A 24,092-nucleotide genomic window follows, 5' to 3' on the forward strand; every position below is an offset into this window, starting at 1 on the left:
TTGAAAATAAAAGAAAACTGGATCCATTTTATGAAGGACCATATGAAGTAGAAGAACTTTTAGATCCGAATTGCAAGATTAAAAATGTTAAAACAAATCATTCGGCAATAGTTCATAAAAATCGCATAATAAAGGCTTAGCATATATACAAGCATAATCGAACATAATCAAAACTATTGTAATGAGTAAATAATCATTCTATATATAACAGAATAATATAAATAATCTTTGTACGAAAACATACAACGCTCTTTTTTCGAACTTACCATAAAATGTTGACAACAATAAATGATTTCATTTTAATTCCACCATTTATGTTTAACTTGGAGGGATGGTATGATATACTCCAGATGTGAATTTCCCACAAGTTTCGAAACTAACTTTCCCAAGACTGTAAATTAACAGTAAAACCCTTAAGAACCTTTTTCCCACATGTTTTCTAGAATAACCGAAGCAAGTTTCACTTTGCTTCCCACGTACCAAACCACTCAAGATTCCCACAAGTTCCAAAACGATTACCAAATCCTTAACATTCTCACCAATTGTAAGGGCATGTCCAGCAGTTAATCTGGGTCATGTTTTTTCTCAGACAATAAATTATTTCCAACCTTACGTGTTGCATCGCCGAGCCAATGTACCCGTCCCGGTGCATAAACTCGGTAAGTGCTCTAGTTCACGCCACAGAGCAAAAATCCAATTTCATTACTTCACACTATATCCAGAACCTATCCCAACATGAGCCCTACTGCGAAGCGCATATGGCCAGAATAATAAACAAGTAACATACAAGCAGACTGCGCTTGCGGCGTACGTCTGCATGCTTGTATGTTATGTATTTGCTTTTACCAATCGCGTTGGCGTCACCAAGCTGACCCGCGATTGGATGACAAGTATGTGAGAACTGTATGTTTTCCCTTTCTCTTTTGTAGTACTAGATTTAAGCAGTGCAAACTGGAATGTAGAAGTCCGATGTAAAACAAAAAGGTCTGAATAAAGCATTCGATGTTTGAACCTCAAAGCAAGAGGTATGATCTCTTATATCACAAGTCACTATTTTATTATCAAATACCCCTAAAGTTTATTATACGCCCTAATTCTGGATTCATATTGGGTGGTATTCGGTCATTTTCAGCAGATTTTCTGGCATCAATCTGACAACGGAAATACCCATATTGGGAGGTATTTAGTTATTTTGGTTGTTTTCCAGAAACTAACAGTGGTCGTCTTTAAATTCAAAATGGTGTCAAGGGTCAATGTTTGGTTTCTATGCATCATTTCGATTACGGAAATATCCATGTTGAGTATTATTTGGTCATTTTCGACTGTTTCCTATAAGTTGCCATTAAGCGATTCAAAATGGTGCCTGTGGTCTATTGTTAGCTCATTGCATCATTCTGGTTCCAGAGATACTCATATTGGATGGTATTTGCTTATTTTAGGCTGTTTTTCACGAACCGGAAGTCGCCATCTTGGATTTCAAAATGGTATTTAAAATAATTTCTGGCCTCTGAGCGTCATTCTGGTTGAAGAAACACCCATATTGGGTGTAATTCGATCATTTTCCGCTGTTTCCCAGGAACCGGAAGTCGGCAACCCAGAATCCAAAATGAGGTCTGTGGTCGATTTCAGCTGCTGTGTATCATTATAGATCCGGAGATACTCATGTTAGACGGAAATCGGCCATTTTTGGCTGTTTTCCAGAAACCACTAGTTGCCATCCTACAATTCATAATGGTGTCTGAAGTCGATTTGTGGTTCCAGTGCATCATTACGATTCCGAAAATACCCATATTGGGGGGTATTTGGTCGTTTGCCGCTGTTTTTTCCGAAACCGGAAGTCGCCATCTTAGAATTCAAAATGGTATCTGTGGTCGAATAAAGCTCCTGTGTATCTTTCTTTATCCGGATATTATTATATTGGGTGGAAATAGTCCATTTTTGGCTGTTTTCCAGAAACCGGAAGTTGCCATCTTACAATCCAAAATTCGGTTTCATTTGCTTGGTTTGTTCTTGAGTTGTGCAGAAATGTATGTTTCATTTGTATTGGACCCCTCCTTTCCAGAAGAGGGAGGGGTCTCAAACTATCATAGGAACCTTTATCGGGACCAAAAACCCCTACATACAAATTTCCACGTCGATCGGTGCGGTAGTTTTCGAGCCTATATGGATCGAACAGACTGACAGACCGGACTACATTTTTATATGCATAGATTACAACATCAATATTTTAGAACCTAAAGAGTGAATATACATTTATTGGATTGAAGCTTTCATGTAAATCTATTTGTACAAATAAAAGTTTGAATGAGAAAGGCTGGGTCTGACCGCTAGGTGGATTAATTTAGGTTTCTATAATCATTTAATTATTATGAAAACCTAAAATTATTTATATAATTGATGAAGATACACGTTGAAGCTTTGACACCAAATGGTTCGAACCTTGGTGTCCAGATTTTTTGATGGCGCGACGAAGAAATTAAAGTCGGTCACGCTTCGTTATCACATCTGGTCAACAGAATCGTTAGTGATACCTAGGAAAAAGAGGAAGAAGGCTACATAAGCCTTTTATAGTCATATAGTATTTATTCCGCAGTACCTTTTATTGTTTTTTTTAAGAAATATATATAAAATTTTATATTCATAATGGAGTACACGTTTCCAAAAGCAGATGCCATGCAGTGCATCCCAGAATTTGATGGATCGCTAGACGAACTAGAAGCGTTCGTTTATCATATCGAGCATTTTGCTCGGGAGATACCAGAAGGAGTATTACACGCTCCACTGGTTTATGTTATTCTATTATAACTAAAAGGCAGAGCTGCTGCAGCAATACATAGAATTACCGCAAACGCTTGGCCACAGGTTTAGCAGAATTTAGGGAATTTGGGGATATTATACGCATCGAGGCAGTTATAAGTCAAGTAGAAACATTGAAACAGGAGGCGAATGAGACCTTTCCTGATTATAAAAAGAGGACATTGAAAATTAAGGAGCAAATCGACTCCTACGAAATTAATTGTACGAAGTCATGTATGATAGTTAATCTTCGATTACATTTTATGGCGGGTTTGTGTGACACCGCATTGAAAGAAGCTGCTCAAGGTAAACGAACATTGAAGTTAGAAGAGCTGCTGGATGACTGAGAGGATTACTACCATGAGCGTAATCATATCTCGGAAAAAGAAAATAGAATACAGGGCCTAGAATGAGTCGAAAAACAATGCGATGCGCTTAGACAATATGACAGTAACAAAAATATTTTCACAATTAATCACAAAGACGCTGATTATAGCAACAGCCGTTTTGGAAGAAATGAATATTATAATTACTAAAATAGGGATAGAATAATTTACAAGCAAAACAATTATCCACATATCTAACGACGGTAATCGATCCAAATACAATTATCGCACAGCGCGTTCATACCGGCGGAGCCAAGGGGACTACGCCCATGGTTGGAAATATAATTATTATGGTCAAAATCGACCAACTGATAAGAGGTACAGGAATTCGTATACCCGGATGCCTCAGAAAATGCTTATGGTAGCCAACATTAATGAAACAAGTAGTAATTTTCAAAAAGGAGGTATTTTGGATCCTGTTGCACAGGAGTATTTTAACGAGGATTTAGCAGAAATTTGCGAAGATGTTGACTGGCGGAGATGTACCGATGAGCCCAGCAACATAGAAATAGCTGATTGGAGGGCCGCATGCAATCACATAAGAGACAACAGTGCTTGTGTGGCTAAGCGAGTATATTACGATGTCAGAGGGTACTTAATGTTAACCCTACTGGCTAGGCAGAATGTCAAATTTACGTTGAACCTGATCTTAGATACAGGTGCATGTGCGAATATAATTAATGCACACATTGTAAACCTTTTGAATGTACCGGTAAATACACAGGACGTAACCACTTTTGGAGGTATCGGCCGAAACATTGTTACGTTGGATTTTATAGTCGAAGACTTTTTGATCCCGACGCAATTTCATATATTAGAAAATTTGCCAAGCGACGGATTAATCGGAGCAGAATTCTTAAAGAAGCATACGCTTCAAATAGCAAATAATTTTGATTATAAAAGCAAAGCCAAAAAAATTTTTATTATATAGTGTTCAAAAAACACGGAAACAGAAGTCCGGACGACTTGAGTCCGTGGAGTATGCCCAAAGGGGAAGTCCTTAGTCGACATGTTTATGTAGTCAGAAATAGAGTTATGGTGCAGAACGAGTTGCGAGATATTAGCAACACAGCCCACAATGAGGCTGACGTAGACAAAAACGAAATAAATAGAGAGCACCAAACATATCGGGATGAAGAGCCGAAGAACAATTTTATTGACTTGAAGAATACTATAATGCCCGAGTTAGACCTAGACTCGAGACTTGACTATGACCTGTTGGAGCATAAGCTGACACCAGAGTCAAAAGGTATTGCAAGAATTGAAAAACTACGGCAAGTGTTAAATTCGGCGCACTTGCCTGAGAGGGAACTCAAGACAGTAAAGAATATGGTTGAAAGCTATGCAGATATTTTCTTTTTCGAAGGCGACAGGTTAACCACTACTGATACCGCCGTACACACGATAGAAACTTCATCGGAGGTGCCTATCAATAAGCGGCAATATAGATGTCCGTAGGCCACGAAACGGCACATTAATACAGAAATCGATGAAATGAGGGCGCAGGGTATTATTAGACCCAGCACTAGTCCCTGGAATGCACCGGTGTTATGTGTACCAGAGAAACCTGATGCTGACGGTAATAAAAGATACAGAATTGTGGTGGATTTTAGATTTTAGATCATTGAAGTTACCAAGCCGTTTGTATACCCAATACCTCTTATAAATGAGATATTGGATAATGTTGGAGGAGCAAAATATTTCTCCTCAATTGATTCAAAATCGGGTTTCTATCAAGTCCCGATCGACCGCCGAGATGCGGCTAAAACGGCGTTTTCCACTCCCAAAGGCCACTTCGAATTTACACGAATGCCGATGGGGTTAAAGAACAGTCTCTCAACATTTCAAAAACTTATGAATACTGTCCTTTTTGAGATAGGGGACGTCGAAAAGCATTTGTCTACCTCGATGATATTATAGTTTTCGGTGACACTATCACCGACCATAATGATAGCTTGCGAAAAGTATTACAAAATAGAAAAAAATAAAAATAAAAATAGAACCGTCTAAGTGTCAGTTTTTAAAAAAGGAACTGGAGTATTTGGGTCATGACGTTAATGGAGAAGGCATAAAACCCACCATTGCAAATATTAAGGCCATCAGAGCCTTAAGCCACCCACAAACGTGAAAGGTTTAAGGTCATTTTTGGGAACAGTAAATTTTTACGGGAAGTTTATCCCCAACATCGCGGAGAAGCGCAAGCCGCTGAATGATTTGTTGAAGAAAGAGGCTAAATTTGTGTGGGGAAAAGAATGTCAGGAAGCGTTCGAATTCCTTAGAAACGCGCTGATTACAGAGCCAGTTTTGGTCCGGCCAGATTATCAAGACACTTTTGTTATTACGACAGACGCTAGCAATTATGTTATTGGAGCCGTCCTGTCGAATGAGAAATACATGCACCGGCCGAGCGCATTCGCGAGTCGTGCGCTTGTAGGTGCAGAGACCAGGTATCATATCATCGAAAAAGAACTACTGGCAATTGTATGGGCCATAGAATAGTTTAAACATTCCTTTTTTGGTTAAAAGTTCATCGTTTACACGGACATCAGACCACTTATAGCGATTTGGAGGCTCAAAGAGACATCTTCAACGCTGAAAAGATTGAGACTGAAGTTGCAGGGTTTGGAATGCAGCATCAGATATAAACAAGGTAGCGAAAATATAGTCGCCGATTTTTTGTCACGTTTGTCAGATGGGACGTGTCAGGGGCAAGAAAGTTCACCCCACAGGCAGATAGCCATGATTACGCGCCAGCAGAAACGCCTGCTAGAGCAGCAGAAGAACGCTTCAGATGATTTGAACGGCACAATACAAGATTTGAGTGCCATAGACATTGCGGACATCGCTGAGGACGAGGATGAGCAACAACTCGTCAACATTTCATATGATGACTTTTCACAGGCATAATCAAATGACCTGATACCAAGCGAGACGGTGGAAGTCTCGAAGAGAATATTGGACGAGAGGAATATCGAAGCTCGACTTATCATTTTAAACAGTCGGACAGCATACAGAGAACTTCAGACACTGTATCAGCTGTCACAAGGACTGAAAGAATACGTCGGGGATGGTGTACTCAAATTTAAAGACAAGAAAGTAGGCGGTTTCATCCCGAAAAAAAAATTACATTACAAAAACATTAGAAAAACCTTAAACATTGCTGTAATTGTGCATAGCTATACCATAATTTAACAATTTTTTTTTTCATTGTAGATACATCAATTTTACATTAGATATCATTGTCCAGAACAATAAAAAACATCGTTTTTGGCATTTTTACCATGAAAAAGGGGGGTTGTTATGTATATTAATAGCATTTTTTTCAGGCACTTTTCCCATACATTTAGAAGTCACTGACAATGTTTTTCATGGTAAAATTATTGTCGGTGGTAGATTCAACAACAAAAAACGTTGTTAAAACATGGTAATGACAACAATCGTTTACAAGCCTACAGTAAAAATACCGTGTTTTATTGTAACATAAAAAACACGGTATTTTTACTGTAACCCGCATAATCAAAAACCATAAGTAAAACGGTAAGAATCATAAATATACTCTATGGCGTATGGTTACTGTTTGTAGTATAATCTCATATTAGTTACTATCATAATAAAACATATAACATTAACCTTTGAGTTACACTATTGTATATGGTATGCGCAAATTAGGAGATCAATACAGGTAACAACGATATTTTTACCTTGTTATTAATGGTAACTATTCAAGGAACGGTATTTGATCGCATTGGCATGAATCGTGCAAACACTAATCAAACAGTTCTCAATATGGTTCCTAAAACCACTCATGATATAGTAAATTCCCAAATCGTGTTATTCAAAAAAACGATGATCATACCATATCCCCGTGCAGAACGAATAGAAGTGAGCAGTCGCTTGTAAAGTGCAGTGAAAATGATTCGCGCGTGCGGAGTTCTTTGATGCTCGCGCGGTGTAAGTGTAAAATTCACCGAGCACGACGGCCGCACGGAGGAGCAGACCAAGTCTGGAACAAAGTTAATAAAATTTCTTCCACAAGCTATTTTTATGATTTTGGAAGTTTTGGTGATATGTTCTTAAACTGGTCCTTCCGGAACAGATTCCGCTCGGGCTTCTAGTGACCATTAAAACAATTGAATGAAACCAGACCGAGCACTAAGCAATATGGGTATTTTCGGAACCGGGATGACGCTCAGAGGCCGGAAAATGGTCGCAGATGCCATTTTGAATTCTACGATGGCGACTTCCGGTTTCCGAAAAACTTTCTTCCGATGCATCACTGACGCAGATTTATAAGTAGATAAGTTACTGAATCTCTTGGTACTAAAAGTATCAGAATCGGACGAAAATTGCAAAAGTTACAAGGATTTTAAATCGTGGGTACACGGGTACCCCGTCCAGCAGGTAAGAGTGTTTTTTTGTCGAGCACAACGGTTAATTAGTGGAGGTTTACGCTCATCATCGTTAAGCAAGCAACAATCCATTACCACGAATTACCATCACACTGACTCAATTTTTAAATATATGAAATGATCTGCTCGACATGGTTTTTAAAACATCTTTTCGATTATTGTTTCTATTACCTTGTCTGGTAGATTATATTTTTTTAATTTACGGTCAACAAGAATGTTTAAAACCTAAATTAATCCACCTAGCTGTCAGACCCAGCCTTTCTCATTCAAACTTTTATTTGTAAAAATAGATTTACATGAACGCTTCAATCCAATAAATGTATATTCACTCTTTAGGTTCTAAAATATTGATATTGTAATCTATACATATAAAAATGTAGTCCGGTCTGTCAGTCTGTTTGATCTTTATAGGCTCGAAAACTACAGAACCGATCGACGTGGAAATTTGTATGTAGGGGTTTTTGGTCCCGATAAAGGTTCCCATGATAGTATGAGACCCCTCCCTCTTCTGTAAAGGAGGGGTCCAATACGAATGAAACATACATTTCTGCACAACTCAAGAACAAACCAAGCAAATGAAACCGAATTTGGCATGTGAATGTTTTAAAGGGTAATAAATATGTCCATAATGGTTCGACGCCCCTCCCTCTTATGGAAGCACATGTGTCTGCACAAATTTCTGCACATCTCGCGAACTAATCAACTAAATGGAACCATATTTGGCAGGTGAATGTTTTTAGTGGTAACAAATGATACACAGCTGCTGAAATCGACCACAGACCCCATTTTGGATTCTAGGTTGGCGACTTCCGGTTCCTGGGAAACAGCGGAAAAGGATCGAATTACACCCAATATGGGTGTTTCTTCAACCAGAATGACGCTCAGAGGCCAGAAATTATTTTAAATGCCATTTTGAAATCCAAGATGGCGACTTCCGGTTTGTGTAAAACAGCCTAAAATAACCAAATACCATCCAATATGAGTATCTCTGGAACCAAAATGATGCAATGAGCTAACAATTGACCTCAGGCACCATTTTGAATCGCTAAATGGCAACTTATAGGAAACAGTCGAAAATGACCAAATAATACTCAACATGGATATTTCCGTAATCGAGATGATGCATAGAAACCAAACATTGACCCTTGACACCATTTTGAATTTAAAGACGACCACTGTTAGTTTCTGGAAAACAACCAAAATAACTAAATACCTCCCAATATGGGTATTTCCGGTGTCAGATTGATGCCAGAAAATCTGCTGAAAATGACCGAATACCACCCAATATGAATATATTCAGAATTAGGGCGCCAAAAGCCAAAAGTCGAAGATTTTGTCATTTCGATAAAACCATTCATTTCAAACAATTTGTCTGTTGACTTTGATCATATCCTATGGCCGATTCGTCGTGCATTTGCAGACTTTAAACACATCGCAAGGAATCAATGAATTTGGAACGTTCAAATAGTACAAAACCACGTTTAAATTATGTTGAGACCACATATATCAATCAAAGCAGGTAAAGTTTTCAATAGCCTTTGAATTTCTTTTCTTTCCATAACTTTTGAACCACATATCAAGTTGTTATGAAGTTGTTATTTGTAAGTTTGAGAGATGACTTGTTCGTATGACACTAGTTAAGTTCATATTAGTTGTTCGATATCGACGAGTTCTCCGCCTGCACATCCCAATGTCCATCCGTTATCAAATCATCTTCGGCAAGCAACGAATTGCTATCGGCACTCAAGGGCACGATTAACACTCACTACGAGTTATCGGGTAATCAAATGATATACGCTCGTAGCATGCGAGCCACGATCATCTTAAGTGAGTTGCTAATTGGATACGATTCGATACACTGGTACACAGCCCAGTCACCCAACACTCCCGCATCGGTCGAAAATGTATCTCGGTTTTAACTGTTAACGTAATTTCTGTTAGAGTAAGCCAAAACGAATAAAGTTAAGTATGTGTTAAGTAAGTCTAAATAAAGTAGTTTGTGCATGCATATTTGCGGTCGAGTTCAAGGTAAAAGAAAATCCATTGGCGAATCCTTCCGTGCACGACAAATTCAGCGTGACGAGACCCACGGGGCCCACGGGCACTGGATTAAAATTTAAGGCGCAGCAAGAAGCAAGATCGTTACTGTTCTCCCGAGTTCGAAACATGGTCCTTCGAGCCGGATAGATGTCGAAAATTCCGTCTATCTAAATCTGAGCCACGCTGCTTTGCGCCATTCGGCTTATCATGAAGAATTCGCCATTGCAATAGTGCAACACAAAGCTTATGGACGCCATTGCTTTTCTATCGCATATGCATTGAGCGGGATCGTCATTGACTTTGCTATTAAAAACGTATCATACAAAGCATTCAGAACGCCTCATCGACATTATTTCATCAATTCGGCATCGTTATTGCGTTTGGAAGATCGACTATTTGTAACAAGGAGAGATTTTACGCTATTGTGATCAACGTTGTGTGACATCAAGCAGTGCAGTACTGCGCCGATTCTCGACGGATTTCTGGACCAACGAAGCTGATTTTAATTATTCAAGGCAATACACTTGCCTTTAGCAGGTGATTAGTTTTCCTATTTTTTATATTTGTTTCGTCCGGTCTACGCGGTCTGTCGTTTCTAGATCACTCGCAATGACGTCAACGTTGGAACGGAAGCTTCGTGGATTCAAGATCCGCAAGCGCAGCGTCATCACTTCATTTTCCACTATCACGAGCTTCGTCACTAACTTTGAAGAGGAGCGAGATGCTGTCGAAATTCCCGTACGATTGGAGAACCTCAACGCCCTCTGGATGGAGTTCAATAAAGTCCAAGCCGAGTTGGAGCTGCTAGTGAACGACGAAGAAGAACAGGAAAATTTGCTGAAAGAGCGAACTGAGGTGGAAAGGGCTTACTACCGCGCGAAGGGTATGCTGATGTTTCATAACCGGTCGCCAACCAACTCACAAGTAAATCAACCCCGATCTCAAGAGCCATCGCACCAAGCGCCGCAGGTCAAATTACCCGATATTAAGTTACCCATTTTCAGTGAAGAGTTTGAGAGCTGGCTCAACTTCCATGATTTGTTTGTGTCTCTTGTGCATACCTCAACGCACCTAACGACAATCCAGAAATTTTATTATTTACGCTCTTCGTTAAGCGGTGAGGCTCTTAAATTAATTCAAACAATACCTATATGCAACGATCAGTACCCAGTCGCATGGAAAATGTTGATGGATCATTTTTCGAATCCGCGACGCCTCCAGCGTATTTATATCCAATCGCTGTTTGAATTCCCCTGCATGAAACGCGAGTCTGCCACTGAATTACACTCATTAATTGAACGCTTTGAGGCTAACGTTAGAATTTTAAAGCAATTGGGGGAACATACCGAGCATTGGGACGCATTACTAATTCATCTGCTCAGCGCGCGTCTGGACCCAGTTACCAAGCGGGATTGGGAGGAACACTCGGAAGCAAACAAAAGCACCAAATTTCACCAGTTGACTGAATTCTTGCAAGCTCGAGTTAATGTCCTGCAGTCGGTCGTTAGCAAATCAGAACCCCAGTCACAAACTTCGTTTCCGAAAAAATATAGTGGGTTGCGAGCAGGAAATCATGGCGCGATACAAAAGGGTCCAAGGGGGTGTCTTGCTTGTTCTGGTCCACATTCTTTATATCAATGTGAAAGATTCCCGAAGATGCCTATCGAAGCAAAGGAAAACATAGTTCGCAGCAAACAACTCTGTAGAAACTGTTTGCGACAGGGCCATATGGCACGAAATTGTTCGTCGGAAAGCACCTGCCGTAATTGTCGGGGTCATCATCACACGTTAATTTGTACCAGTACAAGCCAACAATCATTTCAAGGCAATGTTTTACACACTACTGGTTCACTGTCTCGTCCGCGTAATCCCTCTAGCCAACGAAACGAAGAGTATGTGTCATCAGCGTCTGCGGTACAGCCTGGTACAACAAACAGTAGTATCCAAGAGGCATCTAGAAACAAAATTCTTCTAGCTACAGCTGTTATTCTACTAGTCGACGGCAGCGGAGGTGAACATCCAGTTCGAGCGTTATTGGACTCAGGAAGCGAGTGCAGTTTCATCACTGAAAGGGCAACCCAACGCATGAGCATCCGCCGCGAAAGGGTTAGCATTGAAATTGCGGGTATTGGACAATCCTCTACGCGAGTTCTGCATAAGATCCGTTCCACAATAAAATCACGTATAACGGATTTCGCCACCGCAATCGAACTACTCGTTCTCCCAAAGGTCACTGTGGATTTACCGTCCATGTCAGTTGATGTGACGTCATGGTCCCTTCCAACGAGAATACAGTTAGCCGATCCATCCTTTTATGATCCCGGCTCCATTGATGTAGTACTCGGAGCAGAAGTGTTTTTTGACCTATTCAAGGCTTCAGATCGAATTTCACTCGGAGATACTCTGCCTACGCTTGTTAATTCGGTGTTCGGATGGATCGTGTCCGGAAAAGTAAGCGAAGGCGCTCCTCGAAGTGCGTTTGTTTGTAACGTTGCAAGTACGGCGGATCTGCATAACGATATGGAACGTTTTTGGGCAATTGAAGACGAACCAACTACAGCGTACTCTCCAGAAGAGGCACTCTGTGAGAAAATTTTCTCCGAAACCGTCACTCGGGACTCTGACGGTCGCTATGTTGTACGATTACCACTAAAAAGAGATCTATTGGACAATTTGGGTGATAATAGGCGTTCCGCCCTACATCGCTATCGACTTATCGAAAATCGTCTAGGTCGTGATCCTGGTTTAGCGACGGAGTATAGAAAATTCATGGACGAGTATTTTCAGCTTGGCCACATGGAGAGAATCGATGAAAACAACACCTCCTCTCAACCCTTCTTCCTTCCTCATCATCCAGTGATTCGAGCGGAGAGCAGTACGACGAAGGTTCGCGTCGTATTTGATGCCTCCTGTAAGAGCGCAACAGGCCGGTCTCTAAATGACGTCATGCTTGTAGGGCCCACCGTGCAACAGGATTTGAGGTCCATAATCATTCGGTCTCGTTTACACCCAATAATGCTTATCGCCGACATTACCAAGATGTATCGGCAGATTCGTCTACACCCAGGAGACACACATCTGCAAAGGATCTTCTGGCGATCGACTCCGGACGAACCTATTGGTGTATACGAGCTCAAAACGGTTACCTACGGTACCGCTTCGGCACCATACTTGGCGACTCGAGTTATTTCGCAGCTGGCAACGGATGAAAAGTGCCACTATCCTTTGGCAGCAGAGGTGGCGTGCAAAGACTTTTATGTCGATGACCTTTTCACTGGTGCAAAAACGGTCAACGAAGCAATTGAGTTACGTAAACAAATGGAAGCAATGTTCAACTCGGCAGGCATGGAGTTACGAAAATGGGCAAGCAATGTTCCAGCTTCTCTTCAAGACGTTCCAGAGGAAAACCGTGCGATCAAGGATCTAGTGGACTTCGATAAGGATCAGTCAATAAAAACGTTGGGCTTACATTGGGAGCCTCAAACTGATCGGCTAAAGTATGTCATCCCGAACATAACGATCGACCGAGAATCTGCAGTTACCAAACGGAACACACTCTCTTCTATCGCCAAATTGTTCGATCCCTTGGGCCTAGTCGGTCCGGTCGTGTTGATAGCGAAGGTTTTCATGCAGGCGTTGTGGGGTCTTAAGAACAGCAACGACACACCCTACGATTGGGATCAAGAGTTACCTGAAACAATGAAGCAGCGTTGGTTTGCGTACGTATCCAAATTACCAAGCCTCAATGATCTGCGAATCAACCGGTTCGTCATTCTCTCGAACACTACTGCAATCGAGCTTCATTTTTTCTCGGATGCTTCCGAGACGGCATATGGAACCTGCGTTTACGTCAAATCAACGAATTCGTCGGGACAAACGAAAACTGCGTTACTCACTTCGCGTTCCAAGGTTGCTCCTCCAAAGCAAATAAGCATCCCTCGCCTCGAGCTTTGCGGTGCTCGTTTGGCAGCCGAGTTATATGGCAAGGTGTCCGATTCGCTTCGTATTGATGCTAGAATTCACTTCTGGGTTGATTCAACAACAGTACTGAGTTGGCTTCAGGCAAGACCGTTAACATGGACTACGTTTGTAGCAAACAGAGTGGCTACAATCCAGCGCTTAACTCAAAATTGTGAGTGGCATTTCGTTCCTGGGGTAGAAAATCCTGCAGACATCATATCCAGAGGGCTTCCTGCAGACGAACTAGCTTCCTGTAAGGTCTGGTGGGAAGGACCCACATGGCTTCGACAATCATCGGAGTTCTGGCCAACTTCGCCGTTGGAGACACAATCCAATCCCGAATGTTCGAGGGAAGTTCGAAAGACTGCTCATATAGCTACATCACAACCAGATTCTTCATTTATCGACGAGTATATCGCTCTTTTCTCCAGTTATAACCGCTTGGTGCGAACGACAGCGTATTGGAGACGACTTTTCACCGTCTTACGAACTCCAAGAGCTGAACGTAAAATGTTTGAACCACTTACGTTAAATGAGCTGCAAGGTGCTGAATTTGCTCTCATTCGATGTGTGCAGCAGGCCGCCTTTCCAGAGGAATGGAGAACACTACATAAAAATGGAGTAATATCCACATCATCTCGTCTTCGCTGGTTCAACCCACATCTCGGAAAAGGTGATGTCATTCGCATCGGCGGTCGCCTTAGTCGGTCCGCGCAGTCATACGATTCGCAGCATCAAATTTTACTGCCACATTCGCACCTATTTTCAAAACTTGTTGTACGCAGCTATCATGAACGCCTTCTTCACGCAGCTGTTCAATTACTTACCAACACCATTCGGTTGCGATTCTGGATTTTGGGTGGCCGCAGTTTAGCTCGTCAAATAGTACAAACGTGCATTGTGTGCTTTCGGGCAAAACCAAAGTTGGTCGAGCAATTCATGGCAGAGTTACCTTCTGCGAGAGTAACAGCATCCAGGCCATTCTCCATAGTCGGGATTGATTTTTGGGGACCGATCTATCTCAAGCCTCGCCATCGTCGCGATTCTCCTCCTAAAGCCTACGTGGCAGTATTCATCTGTTTCGCTACCAAAGCGGTGCACTTGGAGTTAGTGGCAGACTTGAGCACGGTTAAATTCATGCAGGCTTTTCGTCGCTTTGTCTCTCGTCGGGGTTTATGTTCAGATGTTCATACCGACAACGGAAAAAACTTCGTAGGTGCCGCCAACGACCTACGACGTCTAATGCGATCTAATGAGTTCAAGCAAAGCATGGCTGATGAGTGTTCCAGCAACGGTATTCGATGGCACTTTAATCCACCAAGAGGCTCACATTTCGGTGGCTTGTGGGAAGCTGCCATACGTTCAGCTCAAAAACATTTTGTACGCGTCTTGGGTGAGCATAAACTGGCGTACGACGACATGCAAACGCTCTTAGCACAGATCGAGTGTTGCCTAAACTCGCGTCCACTTATCCAACTGACGGACGACCCATCGGACTTGCAGACACTAACGCCGGGTCACTTTTTAGTGGGGACGGCACTGAAAGCTGTTCCTGATTCAAATTATGAAAGTATTGCGTTCAATCGTCTACATATGTGGCAGCAGGTCCAAAAAATGTTGCAGCAAATTTGGAAACGCTGGCACATTGAATATTTGCATACGCTTCAGCCTCGAACAAGATGGTGTCGACCCCCGGTACAACTCCAAAAGAACCAACTAGTTATAATTCTTGATGAAAATCAACCTCCTCTGCGCTGGCCCACAGCGCGTATCCACGAGTTACACCCAGGAGCGGATGGAGTAGTGCGAGTTGTCACGCTACAAACAGCCAACGGATTCGTCACTCGCCCCGTAGCGAAAATTTGCCTACTTCCAATACCAGCCAGGGAAGAATCATCATCCGAAACAAAACCAACTTCGTCAGCATTGCCACAGTAAGCATGAAGGCAGCATGGCTAAGGTTTCTCAGGGAGATCAACCGCATCATCGCATCAGCAAAGGAGCGCGGTTCTCGCAGTGACGAGTCAACTAGTGCAAGATGTCACTCTACACTACAGATGGAAAAATTGAATACAAGGCCCTTAACCGACAGGGTCCAGGTGAGGACCTGTCCATTAACTTTTATTGTATGAAACCCTCTACCGGGTCTAAAATTTCTTTTCATGTCCATGAGCCGTACTTTGGAAGAGTTCATGCTACACGACTTCAAGACAGACTTCTTCGTCACGACTAGGATGGATTCAAAAGCGACAGGATAACCAACGTAGAGCAACAGGGTCCAAGTTCCAGAAATGGTTATTTCTGCGGGCGCCAGGATGTTCGATATCGACGAGTTCTCCGCCTGCACATCCCAATGTCCATCCGTTATCAAATCATCTTCGGCAAGCAACGAATTGCTATCGGCACTCAAGGGCACGATTAACACTCACTACGAGTTATCGGGTAATCAAATGATATACGCTCGTAGCATGCGAGCCACGATCATCTTAAGTGAGTTGCTAATTGGATACGATTCGATACACTGGTACACAGCCCAGTCACCCAACACTCCCGCATCGGTCGAAAATGTATCTCGGTTTTAACTGTTAACGTAATTTCTGTTAGAGTAAGCCAAAACGAATAAAGTTAAGTATGTGTTAAGTAAGTCTAAATAAAGTAGTTTGTGCATGCATATTTGCGGTCGAGTTCAAGGTAAAAGAAAATCCATTGGCGAATCCTTCCGTGCACGACAAATTCAGCGTGACGAGACCCACGGGGCCCACGGGCACTGGATTAAAATTTAAGGCGCAGCAAGAAGCAAGATCGTTACTGTTCTCCCGAGTTCGAAACATTAGTCATGTAATCTTTGAAATAATAGAGTTTCGTTGTTTTATTAACAATGTAATACATAACGATGGTTTAAGTTCAATTATAATCAAATGAAATGTGAACGTATAGGGCAGCCAAACTTTGAAACCACGCGTTCAATCATAATTCATCAAGTTAACCCTTATCTAGCCCGCTCATCTGATATCAATATTGATCAAATCGGTTGTGTAGTTTCTGAGATAATGAAGTTTCGTGATTTTCACATTTCGGTACTTTACAGATGAAGTTACAGTTCGATTACAGTAAAATTCAATAGGGTGTTACGAGGCAGCTAGACTTATTAGTTGACACTAATTTTGTAGAAATCGGGTCAGTGAGTGAGTGAGTTCAAGTAGTCTTCGGAATATGTTCCTTTTCATAGCTGGATTTCACATTTTTAAACAAAACATAAAAAGTAATAGTCTGATTGCAAACCAAATCAATAGCGTCTTATGGGGCAACTAGACCTTCCATTTGACACTGATTTTATCAAAATCGGTTCAGCCATCTCTGAGAAACATGAGTGAGATTAAGTAGTCTTCAAAACACGTTTCTTGTTATAACTTTTGAACCACAAGTCCAATTATTATGAAATTCGAAAGTTAAGGGTATATCAGGTATCCCGTTCATTTGAAATCAATTTTGTTCAAATCGGTAGTTTTCGAGATAATGATGTTTCATGATTTTTACATTTTGAACCATAACCTCTAAACTAAAAATCCGATTACAATGAAATTTAATAGGGTCTTATGGGACAACGAGACCTTTCATTTGCAATTAATTTCATGAAAATCGGTTCAGCCATCTCTGAGAAAAGTGAGTGAGAATAAAAATCTGCACATACACACACACACATACATACAGAAAATGCTCAGCTCGTCGAGCTGAGTCGAGTGATATATGCCATTCAGCCCTTTGGAGCACTTTTATACTTTCGGTTTTGCAAGTGATTGCTATACCTTTCTAGGAGAAAGGCAAAAACATGCTATTGTAATAAAAATTTAGTTGTACCTAATCTGTTTAATTTTTTTAATTCGCTAGGCGGGTTTCACCAAGAAAGAAATGAAAGAGCTCTCAGATCGTTCTGCATCCGACAGCATTTTCTGTGGATTATTATTAATGAAACTTGTTGATGTAGAAAAATTGATGGTTAGCAGTGTAACAGGTAAACCGTGCCAACGATTTGCAAAAGTTAAAAACTGCGATGGAACCAGAGCTTACCCACCAGGAGAAAAACTTGATCGAAACTTGTTTGAGTTTATCTGCAGTAAGTATAATCATTACACATAATTTCTGTTTATCTGTATTGATTCTTTCTAGACAAGGTTGCTGAGCGAAATGCAATAAAGTTTGGCGTCGAAAATCTGGCTATTATCCGTGCAAATTCATCCAAAGCCAAAGTTGGCCAATACATTGCACAAAAATCCAAAATTTAAAAAAAGCCCATCAAAAACGTGTTGATATAAACATGAGCGATGCTAATAATGCCAGTCAAGTATGAATCAATCGAAAACGTGAATAGTTGTAAACGAAGAGCAAAACTCGATTATTTATATGCCAATAAAGTATAAATAGTCTTCTCTATGTTTTTTTCGCATTTTTGAACAATATCACAAACAATTTTTATAACAAAAAATGGTATTGGTGGTATTCAAGACACGACTGCATGACGTTGGACTACGGTATTCTTATTTTCCATTAAAACAAATAATAGAGAGAATTGCAACTCTAGTATTTGCTGCAATTTTATCTAGTGCATTTCTGAATGCTGAGACTTTAAAACGTTATAAATAATAATATATAGGGTAGAGAACGGCTTAAGCAGTAGCACCTATTTTAATCAGTCGAAGAAAACAGGCCTCAAACTCCTGCATGTCGACCACTATCGACAATTTCAATGATGGAAACGAAAACTTTGATTGTCTAGCTGTCTTACGAATATAAGAAATACCGTTAATCACAAAGAAATCTGTGAACAATTGCAATTGAAACAAATCGACCTATATTGCAGCCATTCAGGAGCCACTTCAGGTGCTGAAAAAAAAATGCCTGCAAAACAGATGGAAACTGCTTAAAATAGGTTCGGGGTGATTGGAATAGTGTCCCTCGATTGGTAACTTTGATTGATGATTGTCAAAGTTTGCTAACTTAGTTTTACAATCCGAAAACAAGTTCTGACAGAGGAAACGATAGAGAACAGATTGATATACTACTGTTTGAGTTTCACCCAGCACATTTCGAGTATTTCGTCTGAATACACAGGCGGTTCCTAAAGCTGCTTAGAATATGTTTCCTACCCTACTAAAAGAATGATATCTTTTATTTAATCGCTGTCATTTCACACATATTCGAATCAAACCTTTGTTCGTAGCTGCACCAGCAAGACAATCATTTAATTGAGCGAATTGGTAAGGTTTTCCTATCTAAGCAAAAAGCAAACTTAACGAAACTATCTGAAATTGGAGCCCAGAACGATTCAAACGAAAATTTTAAATTTAAAAATTGTTTGACATTAGATTGATAAAACTCATGCTCGGTTAGCTCCAGCCCAGCATATAACTTCATGTATTTAAACAAAAAATACGTTTATTTTAATAACCTAATACAGCATGAGCTCAATTACACGTTTTTCGGTAGTTGTTATCAAGGTTTTGGCGAGTGACAGGAAAATATCTTAACTTCTTCAATTGTGATTTAGAGCATTTCTAATTGTTTTGTTATTTTTCACGATAGCGACAAGTTTGTTTCTTTCTCTGTGTGCGAGAAACAAAATCAAAACCGTGGACCGAGAAACAAAAATGAAAATTTAATGAATGCTTCTCATTGAGAAAACTTGCAACTCTTTTTACCAATAATTTATGACACTCAAAAGAACCTGTTTTGATCTAAATGAAATTTTTAGTAAATAAGTGTTGATCATTCATAGGCAGTAATTTTTTCTCGATGACTAAAGACTGGCTGAAGAAGTTAAAATCGCTGCTGTAAAATCAAATTCACAACTGTGTTCGTTAAGACGTTTTATTATTTTTAATGACAATAATAATCTTCGATAAACACCCGCTATAGTTATCCACACACATGCTATAACTATCTATTCACACGTTAAAACTATTCATACACACGCTGTAGCTATAGTTTTTTATACAAACATGCTAAAGTTATCCATACACACGCTATTCCTATCCATACATCCGATACAACTATCTATAAACACGCATAAGCTATCCAACCATGTGCTATTACTATCCATACATACGCCATAAGTAATCATTACACACGCAGCAGCTATCCACACACACGCTATAACTATCCGTACACACGCTGAAGATATACACGCTATAGCCATAATATGCTACACATGCTATATCTTACACACGCTATAGCTAGCCATACACACGCAACAGCTCTAGCTATCGAACAGAATGAAGAAATGCAGCTGCCCACTACCTCCGCCGCTGCTGCCTGATACCACCGCTCTGGTTCTGCTGCAGTTTCGCCACTGGAATCAGCCACCGCTGCTGATTATTCAAGACCGTTCTAGTGGCCTTCCACTTGTTGACTGATGCTCGGTATGATTTAGACAATCGATGTGATTTATCAATTTTTCAATAGTGTATCTCGAACAATAGGTTATTTTTGTTACATAAATTCAACCGTAAAAGAATTTCTGATCGGTTGATGCCAAAACCTCGAAATTCTGAAAAGAAATGACTGATACATAAGCGCTCAAAACCTGACCACTTTTTCCTGGTTTTCCCTGGTTGAATTGCTAGATTTTCAAATTCAGGTGCCTAACTTCGATATAGACGTTAGTCCAACGTCAAAAGAAGACAATTAATCAACCATTATAGCTATGGTTCTTAGAACATAAAATACAACCATTGCTAATACAATGTACGAGCCATAAAGTAGAATAAGCCAGCAATATCTATTATGATCAATTAACCATAATAGTACCGTTTCCGCTATAATACGTCTACCATTGTGCATATAATGGATACAATGGATACAATTTTGCCCAAATAATATATTTCAACTATATATTAAATAGTTGCAGTGCTGATTTTTGGACTGTTACTTCATCATACCCTGGATAATATCGAAAAATTAATGTTCGAAAAAATCAGCGTTTCTGAATGGTAACTATACCTAACGCCTAGTTCCCCAAATGGTTTTATTCGACAGATGACTATACCCTGTATAGGCAAAACTATAGCTGGTGTTGTACGGATATAGTTACTGAACTGTCTAATAAATAGTAGCCACTATTCATCAAACGGTAATAAAACTGCATGACATATGGTTTGTTTATGGTATATGATTATGCGGGAAGCTTGTAAACGATTGTTGTCATTACCATGTTTTAACAACGTTTTGCCTTTCTCCTAGAAAGGTATAGCAATCTTTGGAAAAACCAAAGGTATAAAAGTGCTCCAAAAGGTCGAATCTCGTATATCAATCGACTTAGTTTGACGAGCTGAGCATTTTCTGTATGTGTGTGTAACGCTCTCCCAATCTCACTCGATTTTCTCAGAGATGGCTGGACCGAACTTCATGAAATTAATTGCAAATGAAAGGTCTAGTTGCCCCATAAAACCCCATTAAATTTCATTGCAATCGGATTTTTAGTTTAGAGGTTATGTTTAAAAATGTGCAAATCACGAAACATCGTTATCTCAGAAACTACTCAACCGATTTTAACAAAATTGGTTTTAAATGAACGAGCTACCTAAAAAACCCTTAACTTTTGAGTTTCATGAAGGTTGAACGTGTGGTTCAGAAGTTATTTGAAGAAACTTGTTCTGGAGAGTGTTTAATCTCACTCATGTTTCTTAGAGATGGCTGGACCGATATTCATAAAATCAGTGTCATTTGGAAGGTCTAATTACTCCATAAGACCCTATTGATTTGTTTTGCAATCGGACTATTACTTTGCCTGTTATGTTTAAAAATGTGAAATCCAGCTTTGAAACAAAACATATTCCGAAGACTACTTAAACTCACTCACTTTTCTCAGAGATGGCTGAGCCGATTTCCACGAAATTAGTGTCAAATGAAAGGTCTAGTTGCCTCATAACAGCCTATTGAAATTCAATGTAATCGGTCTGTTACTTTGCCTGTAATGTATCAAAATATGAAAATCACGAAACTTCATTATCTCAGAAAGTACACAACCGATTTGAACAATATTGGTATCAAATGAACGGGATAGTTAAAGGTTAATTGATGAATTTTATAGTGATTAAACACGTGGTTCAAAAATTGCGAAAAGAAACATGTTCCGGTGACTTTTCAAATTCACTCGTTTTCCCAAAAATGGCTGGACTAAATTCAACAATCTTAGTGTCAAATGAAAAGTTTGGCACATTTTCTACGTGGGCTACAATAAAACGGGATATCGAGAACTACGTTCGGCAGTGTGATTCCTGCCAAATGAACAAAATTGGAACAATTGGATCAAACAAGATACCGATGCAGATCACCACGACCGCATCGGAGCCATTTGAGAAATTATACATGGATATCGTGGTGTTACCCGAGTCCGATATGGGAAACCGTTATGGTCTAGTCATGCAAGATGACTTGACGAGATACCTAATTGTCGCTCCAATGGAGAATCAAGAAAGCCAGACGGTAGCCAAGACCTTCGTAGAAAATTATATTTGTAAATTCGGTGCCCCGTTGGAACTAGTCACAGACAACGGCGCAAATTTTGTGAGCTCACTGATGAAAGAGGTGTGCAAAATTTTAAAGATCAAGAAAATTACTACTAGCCCGTATCATCCACAACCTAACTTGGTAGAGAGATCAAACCGCGAGCTAAAAACATATCTGAGACAATTTATTGGCGGAAAGTCGCACACATGGGACGAGTTGTTACCGTTTTTCACGTTCGAATACAATACATTAGTAAACTCGTCCTCAGGATATACGCCGTTCGAATTATTGTACGGACGCATACACACATGAAATGAAGAAAATATTTTACGATTTACATGCAAACGCACAAGCCAACCTGAAAAGGAGTAAAGAGAACCGCAAACAAATTTACGACAGATCATCTAATGATTACAAGCTTTTGTGGAGTGAACAAGTATTAGTGAAGGCCGTAGCGACTGGTGCGGGCCAAAAGCTTCAGAACATATGGAGGGGACCATATGAAGTAGTGGACATTACAAGTGGAATGATCACAGTAATTAGAAATGGCAATCGTTTAGAAAAAGTTCATAATAACCGGCTTAAGCGTTATTATGACTGATTATATGAACTTAAACTATGCTTTCAAGGTTAACGGACGGAAAATATTTAATGGAATACGATATTAGATGGCATAAGTTATAATAGCAAGCACTTAAAGCTGTATGAAAAAGTAAGGAAGAAGTAAAATATAGGCGTGAAAAAATACGAAAAGTCGCCGAAGAAGATGAATGATTTTACTGACGGGAGTCAATAAACAGAACCAATCGGAAAAAGTATACTGAAGTAAAGGCGTGAAGAAAAAGAAAAAGTCGCCAAAAATATCAAGAGCCTTTCAATGATAGGAATTAAAAGGCTTGACAGGGTTTAAACAAATATCTTAATTACCAATATAGTTCACTTACGTGAAATTATGAAGACAAATTGAAAATGACAGAAGCGTTAGTCACCTTTTCGACCGCTAGGTGCGCCACTTCTGATTTTGTTCTACACGACATGCGAAAAAGAGTAACTTTTAACAATAATATTACCCTAATGGGTACACTGAAAAAAATGCACATATTATTCTGAAGTGGACGCGGCCGTATATTTTATAATAATAAAGTTCGCCTATGTATGAGGCAATCCATGGGTGCTGTTCCACGGTTTGTACGTTTGTCGACCTCCGACAATATTTTGAGTTGTAAAATGGCGACTTCCGGTGTCTGGAAAACTGCCGAAAATGACCAAATACCACCTAATATGAGTGTTTTTAACTAGAATGACGCTCAGAGGCCAGAAATTGTCTCCAAATGCCAGTTGGAAATCCAAGATGGCGACTTCCGGTTTCTGAAAAACAGCGGCAAATGACCAAATATGGGTATTTCCGCGATTGTTATGATGCACTGAAGCCACAAATCGACCTCAGACAACATTTTGAATTGTGAGATGGCGACTTCCAGTGACTGGAAAAGAGACGAAAATGACCAAATACCACCTAATATGGATGTTTCTTTAACCAGAATGACGCTCAGAGGCCAGAAATTGTCTCTGAATACCATTTTGAAATCCAAGATGGCGACTTCCGGTTTCTAAGAAACAGTGAGATATGACCAAATACCACCCAATATGGGTATTCCTGAAATCGTGATGATGCACTGAAACCACAAATCGACCTCAGACAACATTTTGAATTGTAAAATGGCGACTCTTGGTGACTGGAAAACTGCCGAAAATGACCCAAAAACAACCAAATATGGGTGTTTCTTTGACCAGAATGATGCTCAGAGGCCAGAAATTGTCTCCAAATGCCATTTTGAAATCCAATATGGCGACTTCCGGTTCCTAAACAACAGTGGCAGAAGACCAAATAACACTCATTATGGGTATTTCCGGGATTGTTATGATGCACTGAAGCTACAAATCGACCTCAGACAACATTATGAATTGTAAGATGACGACCTCCGGTGAATGGGAA

The 24,092-nt window shown here is 40.1% G+C and overlaps 1 protein-coding gene across 1 annotated transcript in view; it reads left to right on the plus strand.

The window, feature by feature from the left end:
• LOC129732465 (uncharacterized) overlaps positions 1–17,880 on the plus strand; it is a 51,849-nt gene extending 33,969 nt beyond the window's left edge. Inside the window, exons 2-3 of the mRNA XM_055693367.1 lie at positions 17,480–17,705; positions 17,759–17,880. Of these exons, the coding sequence (XP_055549342.1) occupies positions 17,480–17,705; positions 17,759–17,874 (342 nt within the window). The 3' untranslated portion in view covers positions 17,875–17,880. The remainder of the gene's footprint in view (positions 1–17,479; positions 17,706–17,758) is intronic.
• Positions 17,881–24,092: the final 6,212 nt, after the last annotated feature.

Source organism: Wyeomyia smithii, chromosome 3 (assembly GCF_029784165.1).
Source record: "Wyeomyia smithii strain HCP4-BCI-WySm-NY-G18 chromosome 3, ASM2978416v1, whole genome shotgun sequence".
NCBI lineage: Eukaryota > Metazoa > Arthropoda > Insecta > Diptera > Culicidae > Wyeomyia > Wyeomyia smithii.